This window comes from Papio anubis, chromosome 17 (genome assembly GCF_008728515.1).
Source record: "Papio anubis isolate 15944 chromosome 17, Panubis1.0, whole genome shotgun sequence".
NCBI classification, from domain to species: domain Eukaryota; kingdom Metazoa; phylum Chordata; class Mammalia; order Primates; family Cercopithecidae; genus Papio; species Papio anubis.
Genome location: NC_044992.1, coordinates 3,161,195 through 3,185,300, shown reverse-complemented (window position 1 = coordinate 3,185,300; position 24,106 = coordinate 3,161,195). Strand labels below are relative to the sequence as shown.

The following is a 24,106-nucleotide window of genomic DNA, read 5'->3' as shown; positions in this document are numbered from 1 at the left end:
CTTGACCGGCAGCTCCCTGGAGACCATCTGTGAAATGTAGGTGATAATGACAGTGACCATCTCCGAGGGCTCCCGGGAGGGCTGGGCAAGGCCATTTGGGCTCAGAGCTGGTCAGGGTGTGTGCTCAGCATGGGGGCACCCTCTGTGGCCGGGAGGCAGGACACAGGCAGACAGGCTCTGCCTGGCTCGGCCCTGACGAACTTCCTCCATGTTCCCTCAGTGCACACTTCTTCCTGGAGATAGAAGGGTTTGAGCCCAACCCCGTGGCTGCCAAGACCTCTCCCCCTGTCTTCTCCAAGCCCATGGATTCCAACATCCGGCAGTGGTGAGTATGGGCCCCAGCCCAACCCCCTGCCCTGGGCCCAGCCCTCAGCTCCAGAATGTGGCCAGTGACTTGCCCTGGTAATGGGGCCAGGCCTGGCTGTGGCATGCTACCACTGTCTATTATAAAACTTTATTATTATTTATTTATTTGAGACAGAGTGTCGCTCTGTTGCCCAGGCTGGAGTGCAGTGGCCCAATCTCAGCTCACTGCAGCCTCCACCTCCTGGGTTTAAGTGATTCTCCTGTCTCAGTCTCCCAAGTAGCTGGGATTACAGGCACATGCCACCACGCTTGGCTAGTTTTTGTATTTTTAGTAGAGACGATTTAGTAGAGACAGTTTAGTTTCACCATGTTGACCAGGCTGGTCTTGAACTTGCGACCTCAAGTAATCCACCTGCCTCGGCCTCCCAAAGTGCTGGGATTACATGCATGAGCCACCTCATCCGGCCCATTTTAAAACTTTAAAACCCTCTCTGTTCCCTCCGCCAACACCTCCAGCATCTCTGGCAACTGTGATGACATGGACTCCCCCCAGTCTCCTCAGGATGATGTGACAGAGACCCCATCCAATCCCAACAGCCCCGGGTAAGTCTGCCCCTCCCCCTCCTCCCACTGTGCCCACTCAGGCTGGGGGTGCCAGAGACGCAGGATCCGGGGCCCTGCAGGAAAGAGAACGAATCCACCATTCCTGGGGATTGGGACAAGTGGAGTCCTGGGTCCATGGCAGGTAGGACGTGCTGGGGGAAGGAGTGGAGTATTGCATTTTATAAAACCCATTCATATGAAACATTCAAACAGCAGGACGCAGTGGAACAAGAACTGTAGCACGATACTGTTTTTGTGAACTAAAAATACATGGCCGGATGCGGTGGCTCACACCTGTCATCCCAGCACTTTGGGAGGTCGAGGCGGGCAGATCATGAGGTCAGGAGTTCAAGACCAGTCTGACCAACATGGTGAAACCCCGTCTCTACTAAAAATACAAAAATTAGCCGGCCGTGGTGGTGCATGCCTGTAATCCCAGCTACTCAGGAGGCTGAGGCAGGACAATTGCTTGCACCCTGGAGGTGGAGGTTGCAGTGAACTGAGATTGTTCCAATTTAATCCAGCGTGGGAGAGAAAGAAACTCTCTAAAAAAAAAAAAAAAAAAAAAAAGAAACAAAATACGTGTGCCCAATATCCATATGCATTTTGCAAGAACACATGGAAACAAAAGGAGATCATCCTGGCTAACCCAGTGAAACCCTGTCTCTACTAAAAATACAAAACATTAACCGGGCGTGGTGGCAGGTGCCTGTAGTCCCAGCTACTCAGGAGGCTGAGGCAGGAGAATGGCATGAACCCGGGAGGCGGAGCTTGCAGTGAGCCGAGATGGCACCACTGCACTCCAGCCTGGGCGACAGAGCAAGACTCTGTCTCAAAAAAGAAAAGAAACAAAAAGAGACATCAACGGTTACCACGGTTACTTACCTGGAGTGGGAGGACAGGGAGGGATAGATTTAAAAAGTTCAAACAACATAAAATATGAAATCTCATATTTTCAAGGTAATGTCTATTAACAGGCATAGATCCTTCCTGATCATTACTGCATGCAGCCAAATACAGGTATTTTGACAGAATGTGATTGCATGTGGATTACAAGGGGAGCCTGATGGGTCCACACAGCCCAGGGGTTTGCAGGCGTTGTGATAGGCATGGGAGATGTTGGCGGCAGGTGCAGCGCCCTGCAGGCAGCTCTGGCGGGGAAAAGGAGAGATTGAGCTTGAGAGGACGTGTGTGGTGAGTTGGAAACATTTTCTGGCTCAGTGCACACCTGGCCAAGGAAGAGCAGAGGAGGAAAAAGAGGCGGCTGAAGAAGCGCATCTTTGCAGCCGTGTCTGAGGGCTGCGTGGAGGAGCTGGTGGAGCTGCTGGTGGAGCTGCAGGAGCTTTGCAGGCGGCGCCGTGACGAGGATGTGCCTGGTGAGTGTCTGAGCCTGGCAGAGGGTACGGGGCTGGGGCCCCGCTTGACTTCTGGTGCCCATCTTCCCCTCCCCTCACCAACCCGTGGGGCTGGAGTGTGAGGGGCCTTGAATTCTGGCGAGGGACTTTGAACTTGACTCCAAGGAGAATGGGGAACCACAGAAAGGTTTGGGCAGGTGAGAGTCGGACGAGAGTTAGGGGGTGAAGCTGGAGAAGGCCACTGTTCAGGCAGGGCTGGGACCCTGAAGCAGGGCTTGAGAAGGGGAACGGTTCTGGGCAGCTCCTCAGCCAGTAGCACGGGCAGGACTTGAGAACCTGGGGAGTGAGGGACAGGGGGTCCAGCATGGTACCATGTAGACTTGGGTAGCCTGGTGGCTGGTGGAGCCCTGGGTGTGCAGGGACCAGTGCAGTATCAGGTTGATGGGGAGGCCATGAGCTGAGCTTTATTTGTAGGCCTGAGGAGGGGGCAGGCTGGAGACAGAGGTTCTGGGGTGGACAGTGGGAAGCCATATCGTAGGAAAAGAGTAAAAGGCCTCAGATAAGGCTCCCATGGGCCACAGAGAGCAAGGAGCCAGCAAAGGAGACGGAGGAGGAACAGCTGGAGAGGGAGGAGGAGAGCGGCCAAGTGTGAGACCTGGGAGCAGGGGTGTAGAGCAGGGACTTGAGGTCTGCGGCTGCAGCTCCCACACCCTCTGAGCTGGGCGGGCCAAGGGCAGCCGGGCCCCGCCTGTAGCTCTGTCCCACGGCCCTGCCTGCAGACTTCCTCATGCACAAGCTGACGGCCTCCGACACGGGGAAGACCTGCCTGATGAAGGCTTTGTTAAACATCAACCCCAACACCAAGGAGATCGTGCGGGTCCTGCTTGCCTTTGCCGAAGAGAACGACATCCTGGGCAGGTTCATCAATGCCGAGTACACAGAAGAGGCCTACGAAGGTATCCTGCCCACAGAGGGGCTGTGCAGACAGGAGTCTCTGAGGGTGCGAGGGTGCGGGGCTGCGGGGCCGCGGGGCCACTGCTGGCCAGGCCATGTGGAGGCACGGCTGCCACTGAGGAGCCCCAAGCATGTAGCATGGTGCCCGGGAAGCTTCAGGTACCCCTCTCTTTCTTCCTTCATTCTGCAAATAATTTTGAGCATTGGTTCCATGCCAGGCATCGTTTTTGGCATGGGCATACATTGGTGAACAACACAGGTTAAAGTCACTGCTCTAAGGCTGGGCACAGTGGCTTACGCCTGGAATCCCAGCACTTTGGGAGGCCGAGGTGAGTGGTTCATCTGAGGTCAGGAGTTCAAGACCAGCCTGACCAACATGGTGAAACCCCGTCTCTACTAAAAATACAAAAATTAGCCGGGCGTGGTGGCAGGTGCCTGTAATCCCAGCTACTTGGGAGGTTGAGGCAGGAGAATCACCAGAACCCAGGAGGAGGAGGTTGCAGTGAGCCAAGATTGCCATTGCACTCCAGCCTAGGCAGCAGAGCAGAACTCCATCTCAAAATAAATAAATAAGTAAAGAAAGAAAGAAAAAAGGAAAGAAAGAAAGAAAGAAAGAATCACTGCTCTAAATAAGATAATTTTAGATTAAAAATATTATGAAAATAAATGAAGATAGTGTGACAGAAAGTGACTAGGGGAGGGCAACTTCAGCGTGGACAGTCAGAGTGGTCGCTTTTGGCCTGAGGCCGACATGATGAGAAGGATCAGGGCAAAAGCCCCAAGATGGGACTGAGCTTGGCACATGGTTGAGCAATGAAAAGAAGGCTGGAAGTGAGGCAAGACAGCTGGGCAGGGGCCACCAAAAGTCCACAGTTAGCATCATCATCATCATCAACTGTCCCCAACTGGGTCTCAATTTTGTGGATTTCTTTGTAAGTGGGCCAGAGATGGTGCTGGGAGAGCAAATCTGGGAGAGTGGCTCCCTCCCAGGAAATCCACTGGGGAAAATCAGTGAGATGTGTCTTTATTCGAGTTTTGGAGTCAGTCAACAGCGCTTTAGGGTCTTATGAGGTGCTTGTGGCAAAAATGATTGGCTTAATTATAATTGGATGCCGTCTTGCTGATATGCTGGGGGCACTAGATGTTTGAGCTTTTTTGTTTTTGTTTTTTGAGACAGAGTCTCTCTCTGTTGCCTAGGCTGGAGTGCAATGGCGCGATCTTGGTTCACTGCAACCTCTGCCTCTCAGGTTCAAGCAATTCTCCTGTGTCAGCCTCCCAAGTAATCGGACTGACAGGCGCCCGCCACCACGCCTGGCTAATTTTTTTGTATTTTTAGTTGAGACGGGGTTTCACCAATTTGGCTAGGCCAGTCTCAAATTCCTGACCTCAGGTGATCCACCTGCCTTGGCCTCCCAAAGTGCTGGAATTACAGGTGTGAGCCACTACGCCCTGCCACATTTTAGCTTTTTCCAGGTGGGAGTTTAACTTTGGCCCTTAACCCTTCTCATGGGAGAAAGGTCACAAACTGTGATTTATTATTTGAACTCTGCAGGCTTTCAAAAGCATTTTTTTGTTATATATAAGAACAAGTCAAGGATTGTGACAAACTAGAAGGTATGGAGTAGAGGAGAGGAAACCTAGGGAAGACTGCTGCAGCTGAGTGCTAAACTGCACACGGAGCTCCCTGGTAGCCAATGCAAAGAGAGAAACCGGATGAACCATATCACATTCTCAGCCTGTCTCTAGGGAGTTGACAGTAGTCCTGTAGACAGGGAGGTTCAGGCCAGTGCCTCAAGCTTGCTTGTCCTAATTCTTCTCCCTTTTCAGTCCCCTTTGTCTCCTCCTTTCTTCTTGTCAGCATTGCAGGACTTATGAGCTATCCTTTGTTAGCAACATGTTTCCTTTGAGGGCAGGGATGAAGTCTGTTGCCTATAGTTGATTTCCTGGTGTCCTTAGGGTCTCACATAAGAGATACTTAGTATGTATTTTTTGAATGAGTGAATAAAAGAAGGTTGTTAGTGTTTCTATGAAGGCTTTGCTGTCCTGGTCACAAATCCTTACCTCTCCCTGTTCTCAACCTCCCCTTTCCCTCTCCTTTCATGAATCTGCCTCTTGCTGGGGCGAGGAGGTCTAGGGGGCTGCGGGCACCTCCTCTCTCTCTGAATGGTAGGAGAAGCCATTTATTCTTGTCTCCCTGGAAACCAACCCCACCACCGTTTTGACCCGTCTGCTGGTGCCTTCCTTCCTCTCAGCATTTCCTCCACCTGGAGCAGAGGGGCTCCAGGACCAGCAGAGTAGCATTCTTCCACACTTTGGGCAGGACCCAAGGTGACCACTCTGGCTGTCCACTCTAAAGATGCCCTTCCCCAGTCACGTTCTGTCACACTACCTTCATTTATTTTCATAGCATTTTTAATCTAAAATTACCTTATTTAGAGCAGTGACTTTATTTATTTATTTATTTATTGAGATGGAGTTCCGCTCTGTCACCCAGGCTGGAGTGCAATGGCGCAATCTCAGCTCACTGCAACCTCTGCCTCCCGGGTTCAGGTGATTCCCCTGCTTCAGCCTCCCGGTAGCCAGGACTATAGGCAACTACCTTGCCTCTCTGAGTCTCAGTTTCCCCACTGGGCAAGGGCAAATATTTCCTCCCCGTGCTGCTAAGGGGAACCAATCACAACTTTTATCATTTTAAAGCATTTTATCAGAGGCCTTCAGAATTTTACTTTTTTAAGCAATTCTTCAATGAAGACATTTTTATTATAAAAAATTTAAACATAACGTTAAGATATTAGCATAATAAACCTCTATACATCCATCATCAGATTCAATATAACAGTTTATTTTTATTATTTTACTTTATTTATTTATTTATTTAGAGACAGGGTCTCACTCTGTTGGGCAGGCTGGAGTGCAGTTGCACGATCACGGCTCACTGCAGCTTTGACCTCCCTGGGCTCAGGTAATTTTCCCACCTCAGCCTCCCAAGTAGCTGAGACTAGTTGATTTCCTGGTGCCCTTAGGGTCTCACATAAGAGATACTTAGTATGTATTTTTTGAATCAGTGAATAAAAGAAGGTTGTTAGTGTTTCTATGAAGGCTAATTTTTCTATTTGTTGCAGAGATAGGGTTTTACCATGTTGCCCAGGCTGGTCTGTAAATCCTGGGCTCAAGCAATCCTCCCGCCTCTGCCTCTCAGTGATAGGATCATACATGAGCCACCGCACCTGGCCTAACAATTTATTTTTAATTACATCCACATCACATGAATAGAGTTTTTTTTTGTTTTTTTTTTTTTTGAGACAGAGTTTCACTCTTGTTGCCCAGGCTGGAGTGCAATGGCATGATCTCGGCTCACCGTAACCTCTGCCTCCTGAGTTCAAGCAATTCTCCTGCCTCAGCCTCCTGAGTAGTTGGGATTACAGGCATGCACCACCATGCCTGGCTAATTTTGTATGTTTAGTAGAGACAGGGTTTCTCCATGTTGGTTAGGCTGGTCTCGAACTCCCAAACTCAGATGATCCACCTGCCTCGGCCTCCCAAAGTGCTGGGATTACAGGAGTGAGCCACCGCGCCTGGCTTAGAGTTTCATTGTAAAGCAGCCCAGCATTTTACATAAGTTTTTTTTTTTTAAGTCCTTTACCCATATCTCATATCTTTTATTTATTTTAAATAAATAAATAAAAGTTATAATAGTTATTGCCAAACTTGTCTCTAAAAGATACTAATTTACTCTCTCCCCACAACAGACTACAGAAATACTCATTTCCTACTCATCACTAATACTGCAAATTATCCTTTTTTTTTTTTGGTCTTTTCCAGTCTGGGGGTGGAAAGGGTTAACTCTTTAGGTTCTAATTTTCATTTTCCTGATCACCACTGATTCCACACATCTTTCACTTTGTTTATTTACTGTGTGTCTTCTCCCCTGTGAGGTGCTTGTTGATCATCTTCGTTTTCTTTTAGGTTGTTTGTCTTTCTATTGATTCGTAGGTGCTTTTAATATATTACAGACTTTTAAAAACACATTGCTTTTTTTTTTTGAGACGGAGTCTCGCTCTGTCGCCCAGGCTGGAGTGTAGCAGTGCGATCTTGGCTCACTGCAAGCTCCGCCTCCCGGGTTCACATCATTCTCCTGCCTCAGCCTCCCGAGTAGCTGGGACCACAGGTGCCCGCCACCACGCCCGGCTGATTTTTTTGTATTTTTTAGTAGAGACGGGGTTTCACTGTGTTAGCCAGGATGGTCTCGATCTCCTGACCTCGTGATCCGCCCATCTCAGCCTCCCAAAGTGCAGGGATTACAGGCGTGAGCCACCGCGCCTGGCCGCCTTTTTTTTTTTTAAGACAGAGTCTCGCTCTCTACCCAAGCTGGAGTGCAGTGGCGCAATCTACACCTCCTGAGTTCAAGTGATTCTTCTGCTTCAACCTCCCAAGTAGCTGGGACTACAGGCGTGCGCCACCACACTCGGCTAATTGTTTTGTGTTTTCGGTAGAGATGGGGTTTTGCCATGTGGGCCAGGCTGGTCTCGAACTCCTGACCTCAAGTGGTCCACCCGCCTCAACCTCCCAAAGTGCTGGGATTACAGGTGTGAGCCACCGTGCCCGGTCCAAAAACACATTGCCTTTTTATATATCTCAAATATTTTCCCCAGCCTATCACTTGTCTTTAACTTTCATTAGGATGCATTCAGGAATACAGATTATCTCTGAGGTAGGGGGATTGCTTGAGCCCAGGAATTCAAGACCAGCCTGGGCAACACGGCAAGATCCTGTCTCTATAAAAAATTTTAAAAATAAGCCAGGAGCGGTGGTGCAGGCCTGTAGTCCACACATGTGTGTGTATATATGTACACAGAAATAGTTTTATTTACTTAATTATTTAACATAAAACAGTACCATCATGTCTATAGTCTACAAGTTGCTTTTTTTTGATTAACTGTATGTCTTAGAGCATTTCTTATGCAAAATATGAAAGTCTAGCTTTTGGGAGGTTGAGGCAGGAGGATCGCTTGAGCCCAGGAGTTCAAGGTTGCAGTGAGCTATGCTCACACCACTGCACTCCAGCCTGGGTGACACAGCAAGATCCCGTGTCAAACAAACAAACAAACAAACAAACAAAAAACCCCAAAACCAAAAACCTTTATGTAAACAAATATGTCAGCCTTTTCTTTATGGTTTCTGCCTTTTGGATCTTGCTTAAGAAGGTCTTCCCGACCAAAAGGTTAGCTATAAACCAACTTTCCTTTTTTTTTTTTTTTTGAGACGGAGTCTTGCTCTGTCACCCAGGCTGGAGTGCAGTGGCCGGATCTCAGCTCACTGCAAGCTCCTCCTCTCGGGTTCACGCCATTCTCCTGTCTCAGCCTCCCGAGTAGCTGGGACTACAGGTGCCCGCCACCTCGCCCGGCTAGTTTTTTGTATTTTTTTTAGTAGTGACGGGGTTTCACTGTGTTAGCCAGGATGGTCTCGATCTCCTGACCTCATGATCCGCCCGTCTCGGCCTCCCAAAGTGCTGGGATTACAGGCTTGAGCCACCGCGCCCGGCCAAACCAACTTTCTAATTTGTTTTAAAGCTTAGTTATTTAATCCACCAACACTATTTTTGTTCATGGCATGGTGGCAGCTCTTTGCAAAATGCTGTTTCTGTTGGTGCATTTTGAGACCCTCTCCCGCTCCAGCCTTCTGGTCCCTTCCATCTGGAAGTTCTCTGGTCTCCAGCAGGCTTAGTGTCTCTCCCTCTGCCCTTCTTTCCTCTTGCTGTGTCACCAGCGTATCATTCACCCACCACCAGGGCCGGATACCTAGATCTTACCTGAGACCCCTTTCTCCCCAGCTGGGCATCCTGAAGGCTCTTTCTCCTGAGGGTCTTTGGGCTTCCTCCTTTCTCCACCCTTCTTGTGCCCTCCACCTCCCCTTAGTCCAGGCCTCATTTTTTTTTTTTTTTTTTTTGAGATGGAGTTTCACTCTTCTTGCCCAGGCTGGAGTGCAGTGGTGTGATCTGGGCTCACTGCAACCTCCGCCTCCCAGCTTCAAGTGATTCTTCTGCCTCAGCCTCCCGAGTAGCTGGGATTACAGGCATCGCCCCCATGCCCGGCTAATTTTGTATTTTTAGTAGTGACCGGGGTTTCACCATGTTGGTCAGGCTGGTCTTGAACTCCTGGCCTCAGGTGATCCACCTGCTTTGGCCTCCCAGTGTGCTGGGATTACAGGCCTCATCATTTCTTTCACTGGTCTGGGCTGCTAATAACACATCCTCCAATTATGCAGCCAGAGGGGTCTGAAAACACCCATGCACCAAACACCAAAGTCTCATCATACCAGTTTCCTAATTCAAGGCCTTCTGTGACTCTGGCCCTTAGCATAAGCTCTGCCCTCTCACCCTGGCTGATGAGCTGGCCCCACCCAGCCTGGCCAAACTTCTGAGGTCCCAGGTCAGAGAGCTCCGGGAAGCCCCCTGGCGCTCTCTGGCTGTGAAGGGCCCCCTGGGTACCGCAGCTCCGGCACCCCTCTGAATCGTAGCGCCTGGTTCTCAGTGACACTGCGGGCTTCTGGAGGAAAATAATCGAAGTTGCATCTTGTGCACCCCTGACCCCCTCACCTGGGGCCGGAGCGCGGAGCAGGCGCTGCACACACATTCCTCGGGTCCGCGCAGGCAGGAAGGAAGCAAAGAATGAGGCTGGGATTCCTGGTAGCCGGCGACACAGACCGGAGCTCTGATGTCCCCATGGGTTCGGGGAGGGCATGGAGGCCAGAGACGGGGGGCAAGAGGCCCCAGTTCCCGGCGCTGAGGCTCCGCGCGTCCCGGCCCGGTCCGCAGGGCAGACGGCGCTGAACATCGCCATCGAGCGGCGCCAGGGGGACATCGCGGCCGTGCTCATCGCCGCCGGCGCCGACGTCAACGCCCACGCCAAGGGCGCCTTCTTCAACCCCAAGTACCAGCACGAAGGCTTCTACTTCGGTGGGTGCCGCCCCCGCCTGGCGCGGAGTCTGGGAGGAGGGAGGAGGGAGAGGAAGTGGGGGAGGAGGGAGGAAGGAAAGAGGGAGGAGGGGGGAAGGAAGAGGAAAGGACGAAGGAGGAAGGAGGGGAGGAGGCAGAGGGAGGAAGGAAGAGGGAAGCAGGAAGGAGGGAGGAAGGGAGGAGGAGGGAGAGGGAGGAGGGACAAGGAGGAAGGAGGGAGGAAGGAAGAAGGAAAGAGGAAGGAGGGAGGAAGGGAGGAGGAGGGAGGAGGGAGTGGCAGGAAGAAGAGGGAGGAAGAAGGAAGGAAGAGAAGGAGGAAGGAGGGAGGAGGGAGGGAGGAAGAGGGAGAAAGGAAAGAGGAAAGGAAGGAGGAAGGAGAGGGAAGGGGAAGGGAAGGAGGGAGGAAGGAAGGAAGGAGGAAGGAGGGAGGAAGGAAGAGGGAAGGAGGGAGGAGGGGAGGGAGGAAGGAAGGAAAGGAAGGAAGGAGGGAGGAAAGGGAGGGAGGAAGGAAGAGGAAAGGAGAAAATATATAGAGGAGGAGGAAGGAGGGAGGAGGAAGGCGGGAGAGAGAGGAAGGGAGAGGGGAAGAAGGAGGGGGGAGAGGGAGGAAGGGAGAGGGAGAAAGGGAGGAGGAAGGAGGGAGGAGGGAGAGAAAGGAAGGAAGGAGGGAGGAAGGGAGGGGCCACCTCGCTCTGACCTCTACCCTCACTGCCCCTGCCTTAAGAGGCTCTGGTGCCCTGGAAGACAGAGCTGGGAGGGGAGGAGGCTGGGCATGTCCATCTGAGCAGGACACCAGGGTGGACCAGAGAAGGAGGGGCTGGGAGGAGGTGTTGGGGGAGGAGTCCATGTTCCGGGAGTGTCACCTGGTGGTCTTAGAAGCATTGTCCTGGGCAGCCCTCTGAGAGAACAGAGACCTGGGAGGGAGGCTGAGGAGGGAGCCCCATTTTACAGGCGAGGAGAAGGCTCTGCGAAGGGAAAGGACTTGCCCCGGGGTAGCAGAGCATTGACTTAGATGTCCTAGCCTCCAGCTCTGACCTCTGTGCCCGGGCCCAGTGCATCTCAGGACTGCAGAGAGGTAGTCAAGAGTGAGAGGGCAGAGTTCCCCTGCCTGACAAGTCACAGAGTCCAGAAGCGACTGGGGTTAGGATGCTCTAGGAAAAAAAAAAAAAAAAAAGAAATACATAATTTAGATAGAGTGAAAGTCACCCGTTTTAGAGGACAGTTCTGTTCATTTTCACAATGCGTCCTCGAGTTGATTAACCACCACTGCAATCAGGACAGGGAACAAATGGCTCTGTCCCACTCAAAAATTTCTCTGTGCAACTTTGTTGCAGAGGAGACCCCTCCTTCCACCCAGTCTTGCCTGACTGATGATCACCCATCCGTTTTCTCTTCTGGGTGGTTTTTTTTTTTTTTTTTTTTTTTGATGGAGTCTCAAATCTCACTCTGTTGCCCAGGCTGCTGGAGCACAGTGGCACCATCTTGGCTCACTGCAACCTCCGCTTCCTGGGTTCAAGTGATTCTCATGCCTCAGCCTCCTGAGTAGCTGGGACTATCTTCTGGGTGGTTTTTTGATCAGCAGGACTAGCTACTCTATGCTCTGGGCAGCCCTGGGTGTCCAGGTGTGGGTGTCCTGGAAAACAGGGTCTTGTCCAGTTCATAGTGTGTCCCCATGGTCCTGCATAGGACCTGGTTGGAGCTGGTGTTGGGAAGCATTTGTTGGGTGGGGTGAGGAGAGGGGAGGCAGCTGAAGACCTGGTGTCCAGGACTGGTCGTGTCCCAGGCTTGCTGTGTGACCTCATGTGAGTCACTTGCCTTATTTGTTCTTAACAAGCATTTATTGAGCACTTACTATCTACATCAGGTACTGTTCTAGGTACTTGAAATATATCAGTGAACAAAACAGAAATCCTTGCCCTCATGGAGCTTACATTCTAGACAGGGAGAGACCATCGGTAACAAGCATTATAAATAAGCATTTTATATAGTATGATGCAAAATGATAAGTGCTCTTAAAAAATACAAAGTGGACCGGGTGCGGTGACTCACACCTGTAATCCCAGCACTTTGGGAGGCCGAGGCAGGTAGATCACGAGGTCAGGAGTTCAAGACTATCCTGGCCAACGTGGGGAAGCCCCGTCTCTACTAAAAATACAAAAAGTAGCCGGGCGTAGTGGTGCACGCCTGTAGTCCCAGCTACTTGGGAGGTTGAGGCAGGAGAATTGCTTGAACCCAGGAGGCGGAGGTTGCAGTGAGACGAGATCGCACCACTGCACTCCAGCCTGGCGACAGAGTAGGACTCTGTCTCAAAAAAAAAAAAAAAAAAAAAAAAAAAGTAAAGCAGAGGACAAGGAATGAGGAGTTCTGTCTGGGGCAAGAGGAGGGTGGATTTTAATTTTAAACAGAGTGTTTAGGGTGGCTCATTGAAAGGTGATGTTTGAGCAAGGACGTGAAGGAGGTGAGGGAGTGAGTGACTCGACTATTTACAGACAGAGGGGATAGATGAGCAAAGGCCCCGGGGCTGCCTGTTGGAGAAGGTGGAAGAAGGCCATTGTGGCCAGAGGGAGTGAGTGATGGGGAGAGGAGGTCAGAGGATGCAGGGCTTTGTGGGCTGCCGTTAGAACCTGAGCTTTCATTCTGGGAGAGGCACTAGCAGGTTGATCTGGCTGCTGTGCTGAGCAGAGGATTAAAAGGCCAGGGTGGAGGCAGGGAGGCCAGTTAGGAGGCTACCACAGTGATCTAGCTTCACTCTTCCCCATAGAAGCGGAAGATGGGGAGAGGGCCAGGGAACCTGAGTTGCCAATCCTGCTGAGATAGGATACGGGCCCCAGTCCTGGGTCTTGGGGGACGCTGCTTCTGGCCCATGAGAGAACCAAGCTTCAATGTGCTCACCCGCCAGGTGAGACGCCCCTGGCCCTGGCAGCCTGCACCAACCAGCCCGAGATTGTGCAGCTGCTGATGGACCACGAGCAGACGGACATCACCTCGCAGGACTCGCGGGGCAACAACATCCTCCACGCCCTGGTGACCGTGGCCGAGGACTTCAAGACGCAGAACGACTTTGTGAAGCGCATGTACGACATGATCCTACTGCGGAGTGGCAACTGGGAGCTGGAGACCACTCGCAACAACGATGGCCTCACGCCGCTGCAGCTGGCCGCCAAGATGGGCAAGGCCGAGGTGGGGCCATGGGGCACAGGGAGGCGGGAGGTCGGGAGGTCAGGAGGCACAGCTGCCACTCTCTCAGCGCCGGGGGCCCTATCGGGGATTCGCAGACCACAGCCTCAGCCTTGAGAAGGTCCCAGACTTAGGTCCAGAAATGCAGTGGCTTGGCGGCCCAAGGCGGGTTTGTTCTGAGGGGCCACGTGGAGCTGGTGAGATGCAGCCCACTCTCTAGACTTCAGTCCCTAATACGCCACGTTTCCATCTCTTGTCCTTAGGCTGGGGGAGTCTGAGGCTGAGGTGACACAGAAGCCCCAGCAGGGCTGAGTGGGTGGCCCTTGGGGCCTTCTGCTTCTCACGGGGACGGGAGTTCCAGAATGGCTGCTCTGGGCCCAGAGCTCATATGCTGCCATCTCCCAGTTATGGAGAGACCCCAGCCTGTTTGTCCCGCTGGAACTCTGTGCCGTGTCCCCAGCCGAGAGTGTGGCTGCTTTGGGCCCTTCTTGCCTTGTGTGATGTGGCTGAGATAACCGAGGCTTAGCTGGGAGCCTTGGTGAAGACTTGAGCAGGGCTGGGCTCGGATCTCTTTCAGGGGCCGGTGTCATGGCTTGGTCTGAGACGTTCTTAGGGGACGGATTCTGGGGTCCAAGTGTGTTCCTCAGCCTCCCTGTCTCACTCCTCTGCGAGGAGGCTGTGGCTCCTGGGACGCCACCAGAGGACACTGGGGGGTGGTGGCTGTTAAGTAATTGCAGCTGTGCCAGCCTCAGGGTACCCGCCTCCCTGGTTAGCTGCCCCGAGGGCCTTGGTCCTGTCCCAAGTGGTCAGGCCTGGGGCCCACAAGGGGCCTTTTGATTCGCCTGTGGGGGAGGAGGAGATGGAGAACTGCTTCAACAGAGGAGGAATTGTGTGTCTGCCTCCCCGCAGCTCCTGCCTCCCCTCAGGGTCACAGCTTGCTGGGGCTTTGAAGAGTCAGCCTGTGGTTGCAGAAGGAGCCTTCTCCAAGGCCATCTTCCCTGTGTGCCACTGTGGCGGGTGCTGTCCCTGCCACCCCAGCCCAGGGAGGAGGCTTCCTACATGGAGCATGGCCCCAGGACCCCCTTGTTTTCTGGGGGACAATGTGCCCGCTGTGACCGGCCTGGGGGAGGCACCTGTCCCCCGCTTCCCTCCTCTGTTCTGTGTCCTCCAAAAAACTTTCCTGGATGCTACCCAGGTTGGCCACTGTCCTGGGGCTTTTATAGGCTGGGGTGCGGGACGGAGAGACCTGGCCTTATCCCTAGAAGCTCTCTGCCTGGGCTGTCATGACAGACGGGACGGGAACCCAAGGGGTCTTGTGAAGCCAGGTCTCTGACACTGTCCTTCCCAACAGTCCCTTCCTCTTGGGTCTTGAGGTGGTGCCCTAGGAAGCCCATGTCTCATCCGGGGGTAACCCAGGGCTCAGCTTTTTGGAAGTAGGAGCCAGAGACAGCGGCTCTGCATCCAGCCTGCACTTTGGAGCTAGCCAGGAAGCTTCTCCTGGGTCCCACCCTGGAGATTTTGATTTCATTAGTTGATGCTGTGGGAATTTTTTTTTTTTGAGACTAGACTCTCACTTCATCGCCCAGGCTGGAGTGCAGTGGCACAGTCTTGGCTCACAGCAACCTCCGCCTCCCCGGTTCAAGTGACTCTCCTGTCTCAGCCTCCTGAGTAGCTGGGATTACAGGCGTGCACCCCCACGCCCGGCTGATTTTTGTATTTTTAGTAGAGATGGGGTTTCACCATGTTGGCCAGGCTGGTCTCGAATTCCTGACCTCAAATGACCCGCTCCTCCTTGGCCTCCCAAAGTGCTGGGATTACAGGCATGAGCCACCGCACCTGGCCCATGCTGTGGGAATTTCTAAGTTTCCCAGCGACCCCAACATGCAGCAGAGTTTGAGGATCACTGACCTACCGAAGTCCCGCGGGCCTCCCTGTGGGGCGTGGCGTTTCTCGTCACCAGCTGTCTGGCCAGAGTGGTGAGCCGCAGCTGGAAGGGTCTTGGCTGACGGTGGGCTGGGGACACTGAGAACACTTCTGGCTTCTCCTCAAGTCCAGAGCAAACGGAAACTGTTTCTAAAAAATCATCCGTGCCTGGAGTTTTCACTGAACTGGGGCCCCAGCTGGCGTGAGGCGTTTCAAGCCGATTGTGCAGCTTGCTGCAGCCTGCGAAGAACCTTCACAGCTTTTGTCCCCGGTGTTCACATCCCCCAGTGAGATGGGCAGAACAGCAAGCTGTGTGCGCATTCCGCAGATAAAGACGGGGCCCAGGGGCCATGGCGCCAGGCGCAGAGGCAGGTCTCCACCCATCCTGGGCGGGAGTATCTCCTGGGCCCAGCCCGCCTCTGGCTGGTCCAGCCCTGTTGGCCTCAAGCCCCTGTTCTGCAGCTGACAGCTGTTCCTCGTCCTGTCCCAGATCCTGAAGTACATCCTCAGTCGTGAGATCAAGGAGAAGCGGCTCCGGAGCCTGTCCAGGAAGTTCACTGACTGGGCATACGGACCCGTGTCGTCCTCCCTCTACGACCTCACCAACGTGGACACCACCACGGACAACTCCGTGCTGGAAATCACCGTCTACAACACCAACATCGACGTGGGTTTCCTGCGCAGGCAGGGAAGGGCAGGGAACAGAGGGCTGGACCTCAGGCCAGGGGCTCCGAGGACGCTGGGAAGACCCAGTGCTGCCAGCTCCACCCCCCCGTGTCTGCATCCCCCACTCTGCTGCCTCAGTGGGCAGAGTCAGGCACAGAAAGGGCGAGGCCTGGGACAGATGCTGGGCCCGCCTCTTCCTGGTTGACCTTGGACTGTAGACCTGAGTGGTGGTGGTGGGGGCAGGTGGGGGTCTTCCGGTCCCAGTATCCGGGGCTGTTTGGGTGTGGGTGTGGGTGACAGGGTGGTTGGGGTTGATCCTTTCCGTATTGTTTCTCTCCCACCCCCCTGTTGGTGTATATGGCGAGGCTTAGAATTCTTTCTTCCCCAAAACCTGGTCCCAAATGAGGGTCAGAGGGTGCGCTGAGGAGCAATCAGGGAGGCCTTCCTGGAGGAGGCTAGAGGGGAGAGTTTGGTGCCACCGGAGGTGAAGAGAGGAGCAGCTATGAGAGGTGTTCAGCTCTTGGGGGAAGTGAGGCAGCAGGCTGGGTCTTCCTCCTTCATACTTTACCGAGAGTCATGCTTCCCAGAGTCTCCTTGCCTTGGGTCTTCCCAGAACCTCATGGCAGCCTGGTTGGTAGGACAGGGATTGTTAGGAGTTTTATAGGTGAGGAGTCTGAGGCCCAGAGAGAGTCAGGGGCTGTCCTAAGGTCACACAGCAAAGGAGGGGCAAACTGGGGCTGGAACCCCTGTCACTACCTCCTGCCCGCTTCTATCCTCCACTTTCTGCTGTGCATCGAGTCCTCAAGCCCAGGCTCCTGCGGCCTCTGACTACTGCCCGAGTACCGCGGGGAGGAGCCTCAGGAGCGGAAAATCGCCCTCCCAGCATTTCCAGCCAAACCAGTCCATTGGGCATGATGATGGACCCCTTCTGCCGGGGCGGCGCTGCCTCAGAGCTCCCACAGGCCTTTAGCAAACAGTCGCTCCTTCTCTCCCTCATCTCCATGGTGACTGGTGGTATTCTACCCCTAGAACCGGCATGAGATGCTGACCCTGGAGCCGCTGCACACGCTGCTGCGGATGAAATGGAAGAAATTTGCCAAGTACATGTTCTTTCTGTCCTTCTGCTTTTATTTCTTCTACAACATCACCCTGACCCTCGTCTCGTACTACCGCCCCCGGGAGGAGGAGGTACGTGGGCCCCGTGGAGGGGAGAAATGGGGCGATCAGAGCTGGAGGGGCTTGGAGCTGCCCCACGTGCAGATGGGAAAACTGAGGCCCAGAGAGGCCAGGAGATTTGGATGGGGTTCCCCAGTTGTCCTTCACGTTTTCTAGGGGACTGAATAAGTCTTCAGTGCTTAGTTGGGCTAAGCTCCAGATGCTGAGTTCCAGGCAGACCCATGTTGTGGGGAAAGTTGGAGAATTCGGAGACTCAGGCCCTGCCCAGGGTCTCTGTCAAAATATAGAACTGACTGGGTGTCTCTGCTGTGAGGGCTGCAGGAAATGGGAGGACGCTCTCCCTGCCCGCCGGGCCTCGGCTTCCCATGCGTCACGTGGGGCACAGAGCCTCGGCTTTATTGAATGGTGCGGTGAGGCCGTGTTGAGTGTCTGGATATGAATGGGTTCTGGAAAGGCTATTGCAATGGAGTGTGAGGGTTGTTAGCACCGATTGGCTGATACTCGTCGTTGTAGAGTTTCGGGTTTCCATCAAGGGTGGGGAGGGTGGGGTCAGGGAGCTGCTCCTCCTTCTCTTGCTCTGTACAGAGATCGGGTTTCATGCTGGCTTCCCGCCTGGCTTGAGTGTTCTGGTCCCTGTAGAGTTGGTGCCAGCCCAGTCCACCTTACTCCCTGTTCCGACCACCCCTCTGCTATCCCTCCAGGCCCTCCCGCACCCCTTGGCCCTGACGCACAAGATGGGGTGGCTGCAGCTCCTCGGGAGGATGTTCGTACTCATCTGGGCCACGTGCATCTCCGTGAAAGAGGTGAGTGGGTCACTCGGCCCCTCTAGACCGCCCCGCGAGGCAGGCAGGTGATAGCAAGCCTGGCCTCCATCCCTCTCTGCTCTGCCATTACTGCTGGGGGGCTTCAGGGAGGCGTTTCCTTCCCAAGCCTTACCTTTCTGAGTGATAACATGGGAAAAAATGGATAAGACTGGCCTATCCTACCTACTTCATCCATCTACTTCCCTATCCATCTGCCCAGCTATCCACCATGTATCTACCTTCCCAGCCACTCAGTGTCCCTTGTCCTCTTCCACCCCCATCCACCCATCTGATCACCTGCCCTCTTTCATGGACTCAGCCACTCATTCATCCATTCAGATGCCCATGAGTCGGCGAATGACGCCGGATCTAACATGCTGATTTTTCGACGACGATCGATTTAGGAGTTCTGACGATCGACGGATCGATGGATCGCGCTGATGATCGGATCGATCGACGCGCTGATCGATCGATCGATCGACGACGCGCCAGCGATCGATCGATCGATCGATCGATCGATCGATCGATCGATCGACGACGATCGACGATCGACGCTGATCGATCGATCGACGATCGACGACGCGCCGATGATCGATCGATCGATTGATGATCGATCGATGACGCCGATTATCGATCGACGATGACGCCGACGATGATCGACGCGCCATGATCGATCGATCGATCGATCGATGATCGATTTATCGATCGACGAGACGCCGATGGAATTCATCCATCTATCCATCCATCCATCCATTCATCTCATCCATTCTCTCATCCATCCATCCATTCCATCTCCATCCATCCATCCATCCATTCATCTATCCATCCATCCTTCCATCTTCCATCCATCCATCCATCCATCCTTCCATCTTCTCCATCCATCCATCCATCCATCCATCCATCCATCCATCCATCCTTCCATCCATCCATCCATCCATCCATCCTTCCTTCCTTCCTTCTATCCATCCATCCATCCTTCCATCTATCCATCCATCCATGCATCCATCCATCCATCCATGCATCTTTCCATCCATCCATCCATCCATCCATCCATCCATCCATCCATCCAGTGAATCAACACATATAATCTGAGCACCTTCTATGTATGTGTGGCCCTGGAGGAGGTGACAGGGATGGGACGAGTTTGCTGTCTTTGAGTTCACAGCCTGGTGGGGGACATAGCATGGGCATAAACATCAAGACTTTAAGGATAGACCAAAGCATCCTAAGGTACTAGATCAGTTCACAGAGGGGGTGACTTTTATCTGGGGACAGGGAATGGTAGAGATGCTTGAAGGCAGAGATGGCACTTATTCTGGTGGGGTAGGACTGGGCACGAGGACAAAGTCATTACAGGGTGGGTATGGGGAACAGCATGAGCAAAGGCTCGGAGGCTGGAACGCTAGGCTGGATTTGGGGAGTGGAAGGTGGCTGCAGTGATAGTACCGCTTTGCAGGTTCTGGGGTGAGGATGGGGTAAGGAGTGAGGGAGGTGAGAAGATTGGAGGGAGCGTTCACCTTCACCGTGGAGGTGCCTACGCCCCCCAGGCACAGGCCCCCTTTCAGATCCGCCACCTGGACTCTAGCCCGGCCTTTGCGCATTCAGCCCTCACTGAGTCTTGGTGCTGGGGAAGTACCCCCTGCTCGGCTCCCTGGTGAGGGTCATGCAGAGAATCAGCTCCCCGGTGAGGGTCACGCAGAGGCTCAACCCCCCAGTGAGGGTCACGCAGAGGCTCAGCTCCCCGGTGAGGGTCATGCAGAGAATCAGCTCCCCGGTGAGGGTCATGCAGAGGCTCAGCTCCCCGGAGAGGGTCATGCAGAGGCTCAGCTCCCCGGTGAGGGTCATGCAGAGAATCAGCTCCCCGGTGAGAGTCATGCAGAGGGTGCAGTTTGTCTTTCCTTCCTGGCCTTAGGGCATTGCCATCTTCCTGCTGAGACCCTCGGATCTGCAGTCCATCCTCTCCGATGCCTGGTTTCACTTTGTCTTGTAAGTAGGTCTGGCCCCTCGGTTATCGCCTCACAGGCGGGGTTGACGTCCTGTATGGCAGCTGCCGCGTCCCCCTGGAACAGCCAGCCTGCCGTGCCACCGTGTCCCAGTCACTCTGCCGTGGTTACACGCCAGGGCTCTCCTGTCTTCCTCCCAGCAGGAGACACGTAGACGCCCATGGAGAGGGTCAGAAAACGTCAGGGCTGCCGGGCGCAGTGGCTCATGCCTGTAATTCCAGCACTCTGGGAGGCCGAGGTGGTGCTGATGGCCGACTCACCCGTCACAGAGCCCCAGGCAGAAGGCAGCCTGGAGTGGAGAAGGCAGGAACAGGCTTAGCAGTCCTGTTTACGGAATTTTTTTTTTTTTAATTGAGATGGAGTTTCACTTTTGTTGCCCAGGCTGGAGTGCAATGGTGTGACCTCAGCTCACTGCAACCTCCACCTTCCGGATTCAAGCAATTCTCCTTCCTCAGCCTCCCGAGTAGCTGGGATTACAGACGTGCGCCACCACACGTGGCTACTTTTTATATTTTTAGTAGAGACGGGGTTTCGCCATGTTGGTCAGGCTGGTCTTGAACTCCTGACCTCAAGTGATCTGCCCGCCTTGGCCTCCCAGAGTGCTGGGATTCCAGGCATGAGCTCCCGCGCTGGCCTCTTCTGCTTCTTATTTGTTTTGTTAGCGTGGAGGGAGACATTCTTCCTCGTTTCAGTCTAAAATGCAGTTGATGAATCTGATGGTTTCTCTTACAACCGTGCCTGCGTTGTGACTTTGGTTAGCTGTTTTATAATTTCGGAAACTGCCTGATGTTATAAGACAGTGTTTTTATCCCGATGTCTGCATATGACTGTGTAGGAGTAGATTTTGATTTTGTATGTTTGCGATATATTGTACTTAAACACATTTTAACCGTGGGCCAGGCACGATAGCTCGTGCTTGTAATCCCAGCACTTTGGGAGGCCAAGGTGGGTGGATCATCTGAGGTCAGGAGTTCGAAACCAGCCTGGTGAAACCCCCCCTCTCTCTACAAAAAATACAAAAATTAGCCGGGTGTGGTGGCATGTACCTGTAATCCCAGCTACTCAGGAGGCTGAGGCAGGAGGATTGCTTGAACCCGGGAGGCGGAGGCTGCAGTGAGCTGAGATCGTGCCACTGCCCTCCAGCCTGGTCAATAGAGCGACACTACGTCTCAAAAAAAAAAACAAAAACAAAAAAAACAAAAAAAACAAAAAAACCAAAAACAAACAAAACTTAATTGTAGTAGAATACACGTCACATAAAAGTTAGCATTATAACCGTTTTTTAAGCATACAAATTGATACTTTGAAGTACATTCACGTTGTTGGGCAGCCTTCAGACCTGTTTTCGTCCTGCAGAACTGAAACTCCATACCCATTAAACAACAGCCCCTATTCCTCTCCTTTCCTGGCCTCCTGTAACCACCATTCTTCCTTCTTTCCCTGTGAATTGGACTATTTCAGGTACCTCATATGTGGAGTCATATAGTGGAGTCATCTAGCTTATTTCACTTAGCATATATCATACTTTAAAAAGATTTAATGCCAGGCGAGGTGGCTCACGCCTGCAATCCCAGCACTTTGGGAGGCCAAGGTGGGTGGATCACCTGAGGTCAGAAGTTCGAGACCAGCCTGGCCAACATGGTGAAACCCCATCTCTACTAAAAATACAAAAATGAGCCAGGTGTGGTGGCGGGCACCTGTAATCCCAGCTACCAGGGAGGCTGAGGCAGGAGAATCGCTTGAGCCTGGGAGGCAGAGGTTGCAGTGAGCAGAGATTGTGCCACTGCACTCCAGCCTGGGTGACACAGCAAGACTCTGTCTCTGCCTGCAGCCCCCCCCCACCCAAAGAAACTACCACGATTTAAAAAGTAGGGTTTGGGGGACTTTTGTTATAATTGGCTTAAAAGTATAGATATTGGCAGTTTTTGTCATTTTGGTTAAAAATGCAATCATTTACCACATCTTTGGTCTACTCCAGTAGTTCTCAAATCGACGTGGGAATCAGAAATTATGTGGGTGATTTAGATTACTTTCCTACTTTTTTTTTTTTTTTTTTTGTAGAGACAAAGTCTCACTATGTTGCTCAGGCTGGTCCTGAACTCCTGGCCTGAAGCGCTTCTCCTACCTCAGCCTCCCAAAGTGTTGGAATTACAGGCATGAGCCACTACGCCAGGCCCGTGTGGGTAATTTAAAAAATATATGGCCTCTGAGGCAGCACCCTAGAATCTTCTGCGGCCCTGTGGATGTTTCTTTTGGTTTTTTTTTTTTTTTTTTTAAGTCCCCACCAGCTGCAATCAGCTTACCACTTGCTGTGACTGGCATCTGGTGCTGTCTCTACAGGCTGAATTCTATGGTAGCCAAATGGATCTGAGGCAGCCTGATTCCGGTGTCTTCAGCATCCGTCACGGGGGTGACTGCTCAGGGGGTTTAAGGGAGGTTTGGGGGATTTGCATATCTTTGCCCTGATGCTGAGAAGTAAGTAAGGCCCGTGTTTCCTGTGTCTCCTGAACAGTTTTATCCAAGCTGTGCTTGTGATACTGTCTGTCTTCTTGTACTTGTTTGCCTACAAAGAGTACCTCGCCTGCCTTGTGCTGGCCATGGCCCTGGGCTGGGCGAACATGCTCTACTACACGAGGGGGTTCCAGTCCATGGGCATGTACAGCGTCATGATCCAGAAGGTGCGTTGGGAGCTGTGCCGGCGGGAGGGCCCTTTTTCAGATGGGGAAGCTGAGATCTGGAGAGGAAGAGAGGCAGGTCACTGCTCTTTCTCCCGAATGCCATGCGCTCCCTTTGCTTTCGGTCAGGCTTTACGTGTCCAGACCTTAAATCCCCCAGGCTTGTGGGGCGCTGGGGAGGGGTACACTTCGTGGAGGAATGTTCTCACCCCGGGCAGTGGCGTGCTGGTAAACATTTAACAACCGCTCTGTGTGTGTGTGTGTGTGTGTGTGGGTGGAATATGTATATATATACGTGTATGTACGTATACACATACACTAATACAGTTTACTATGTAAAGGATGTGTATCACGCAATTTGCAAATAATGAAAATATACAATACAGTTTATTGTAAATTCCACGTAGCCAAGTCTTAGAATAATTTGTTGCTTTTTTTTTTTTTGAGACTGAGTCTCGCTCTGCTGCCCACGCTGGAGTGCAGTGGTGCGATCTTGGCTCACTGCAACCTCTTCCTCCTGGGTTCAAGCAATTCTCCCGCCTCAGCCTCCAGAGTAGCTGGGATCACAGGCATGCACCACCATGCCTGGATAATTTTTGTATTTTTAGTGGAGATGGGATTTCACCATGTTGGCCAGGATTGTCTCAAACTCCTGAACAGGTGATCCACCCGCCTCGGCCTCCCAGAGTGTTAGGATTACAGGGGTGAACCACTGCGTCCGGCCTATTTGTTGCTTTTTATTGAATTCTAGTTTTTGTTGTCAACTTTTGGTTGCAATTGACAGAAGAGTGCTGTTCAGATATGAATGTTGGTTGAGATTTTTCTTTATAAGCAGTGATTAAAGTAAAACAATTAAGATTTATGTTGAACTTTACTTGTTTATCAATGATGTGAGCAACTTCTTTGCTGAATTGGATACTAGTTTGCAAATATCAGAAGACTATTCTGTTGGTATTTTTGTGCTATACACAATGTAAAGGCTGTAGACAGAACACATTTTAAATTTGATCTGGATTAATAGTTTCTCCATTACTGTCTTAAATCATTTAGATCTAGATATCAACAAAACAATGAGTCAATCAATCTCTGATTTGTGGCATTTACTAATTTTCGTGATGTAAATACAGTAGCCCCGCCTTATTCTTGGGGAAAATGTTCTAAGACCCCCCATGAATGCCTGAAACTGCAGATAGTACCAAACCCTATATAATATGCTGTTTTTTCCTATACATATACATCTATGCAAATAATGAAAATATACTATACAATACAGTTTATTGTAAATTTCACTTAGCCAGTTGAGTCTTAGAATAATTTTTTGCTTTTTTTTTTTTTTTTTTGTGACTGAGTCTCGCTCTGTCACCCAGGCTGGAGTGCAATAGTGCGATCTTGGCTCACTGCAACCTCTGCGTCCCGGGCTCAAGCAATTCTCCCGCCCCAGCGGGACTACAGGTGTGCTGGGACTACAGGTGTGCGCCACCAGGCCCAGCTAATTTTTGTATTTTTAGTA

At 52.3% G+C, this 24,106-nt stretch overlaps 1 protein-coding gene across 1 annotated transcript in view; it reads left to right on the top strand.

Moving 5' to 3' along the window:
• TRPV3 (transient receptor potential cation channel subfamily V member 3) overlaps window positions 1-24,106 on the top strand; it is a 45,055-nt gene that overhangs the window by 12,147 nt on the left and 8,802 nt on the right. The window contains exons 3-13 of the mRNA XM_009189363.4: window positions 221-325; window positions 823-909; window positions 2,131-2,285; window positions 3,044-3,220; window positions 10,033-10,173; window positions 13,073-13,353; window positions 15,764-15,940; window positions 16,969-17,127; window positions 17,817-17,918; window positions 19,831-19,904; window positions 22,434-22,599. Coding sequence (XP_009187627.4) covers window positions 221-325; window positions 823-909; window positions 2,131-2,285; window positions 3,044-3,220; window positions 10,033-10,173; window positions 13,073-13,353; window positions 15,764-15,940; window positions 16,969-17,127; window positions 17,817-17,918; window positions 19,831-19,904; window positions 22,434-22,599 — 1,624 coding nt within the window. The remainder of the gene's footprint in view (window positions 1-220; window positions 326-822; window positions 910-2,130; window positions 2,286-3,043; window positions 3,221-10,032; window positions 10,174-13,072; window positions 13,354-15,763; window positions 15,941-16,968; window positions 17,128-17,816; window positions 17,919-19,830; window positions 19,905-22,433; window positions 22,600-24,106) is intronic.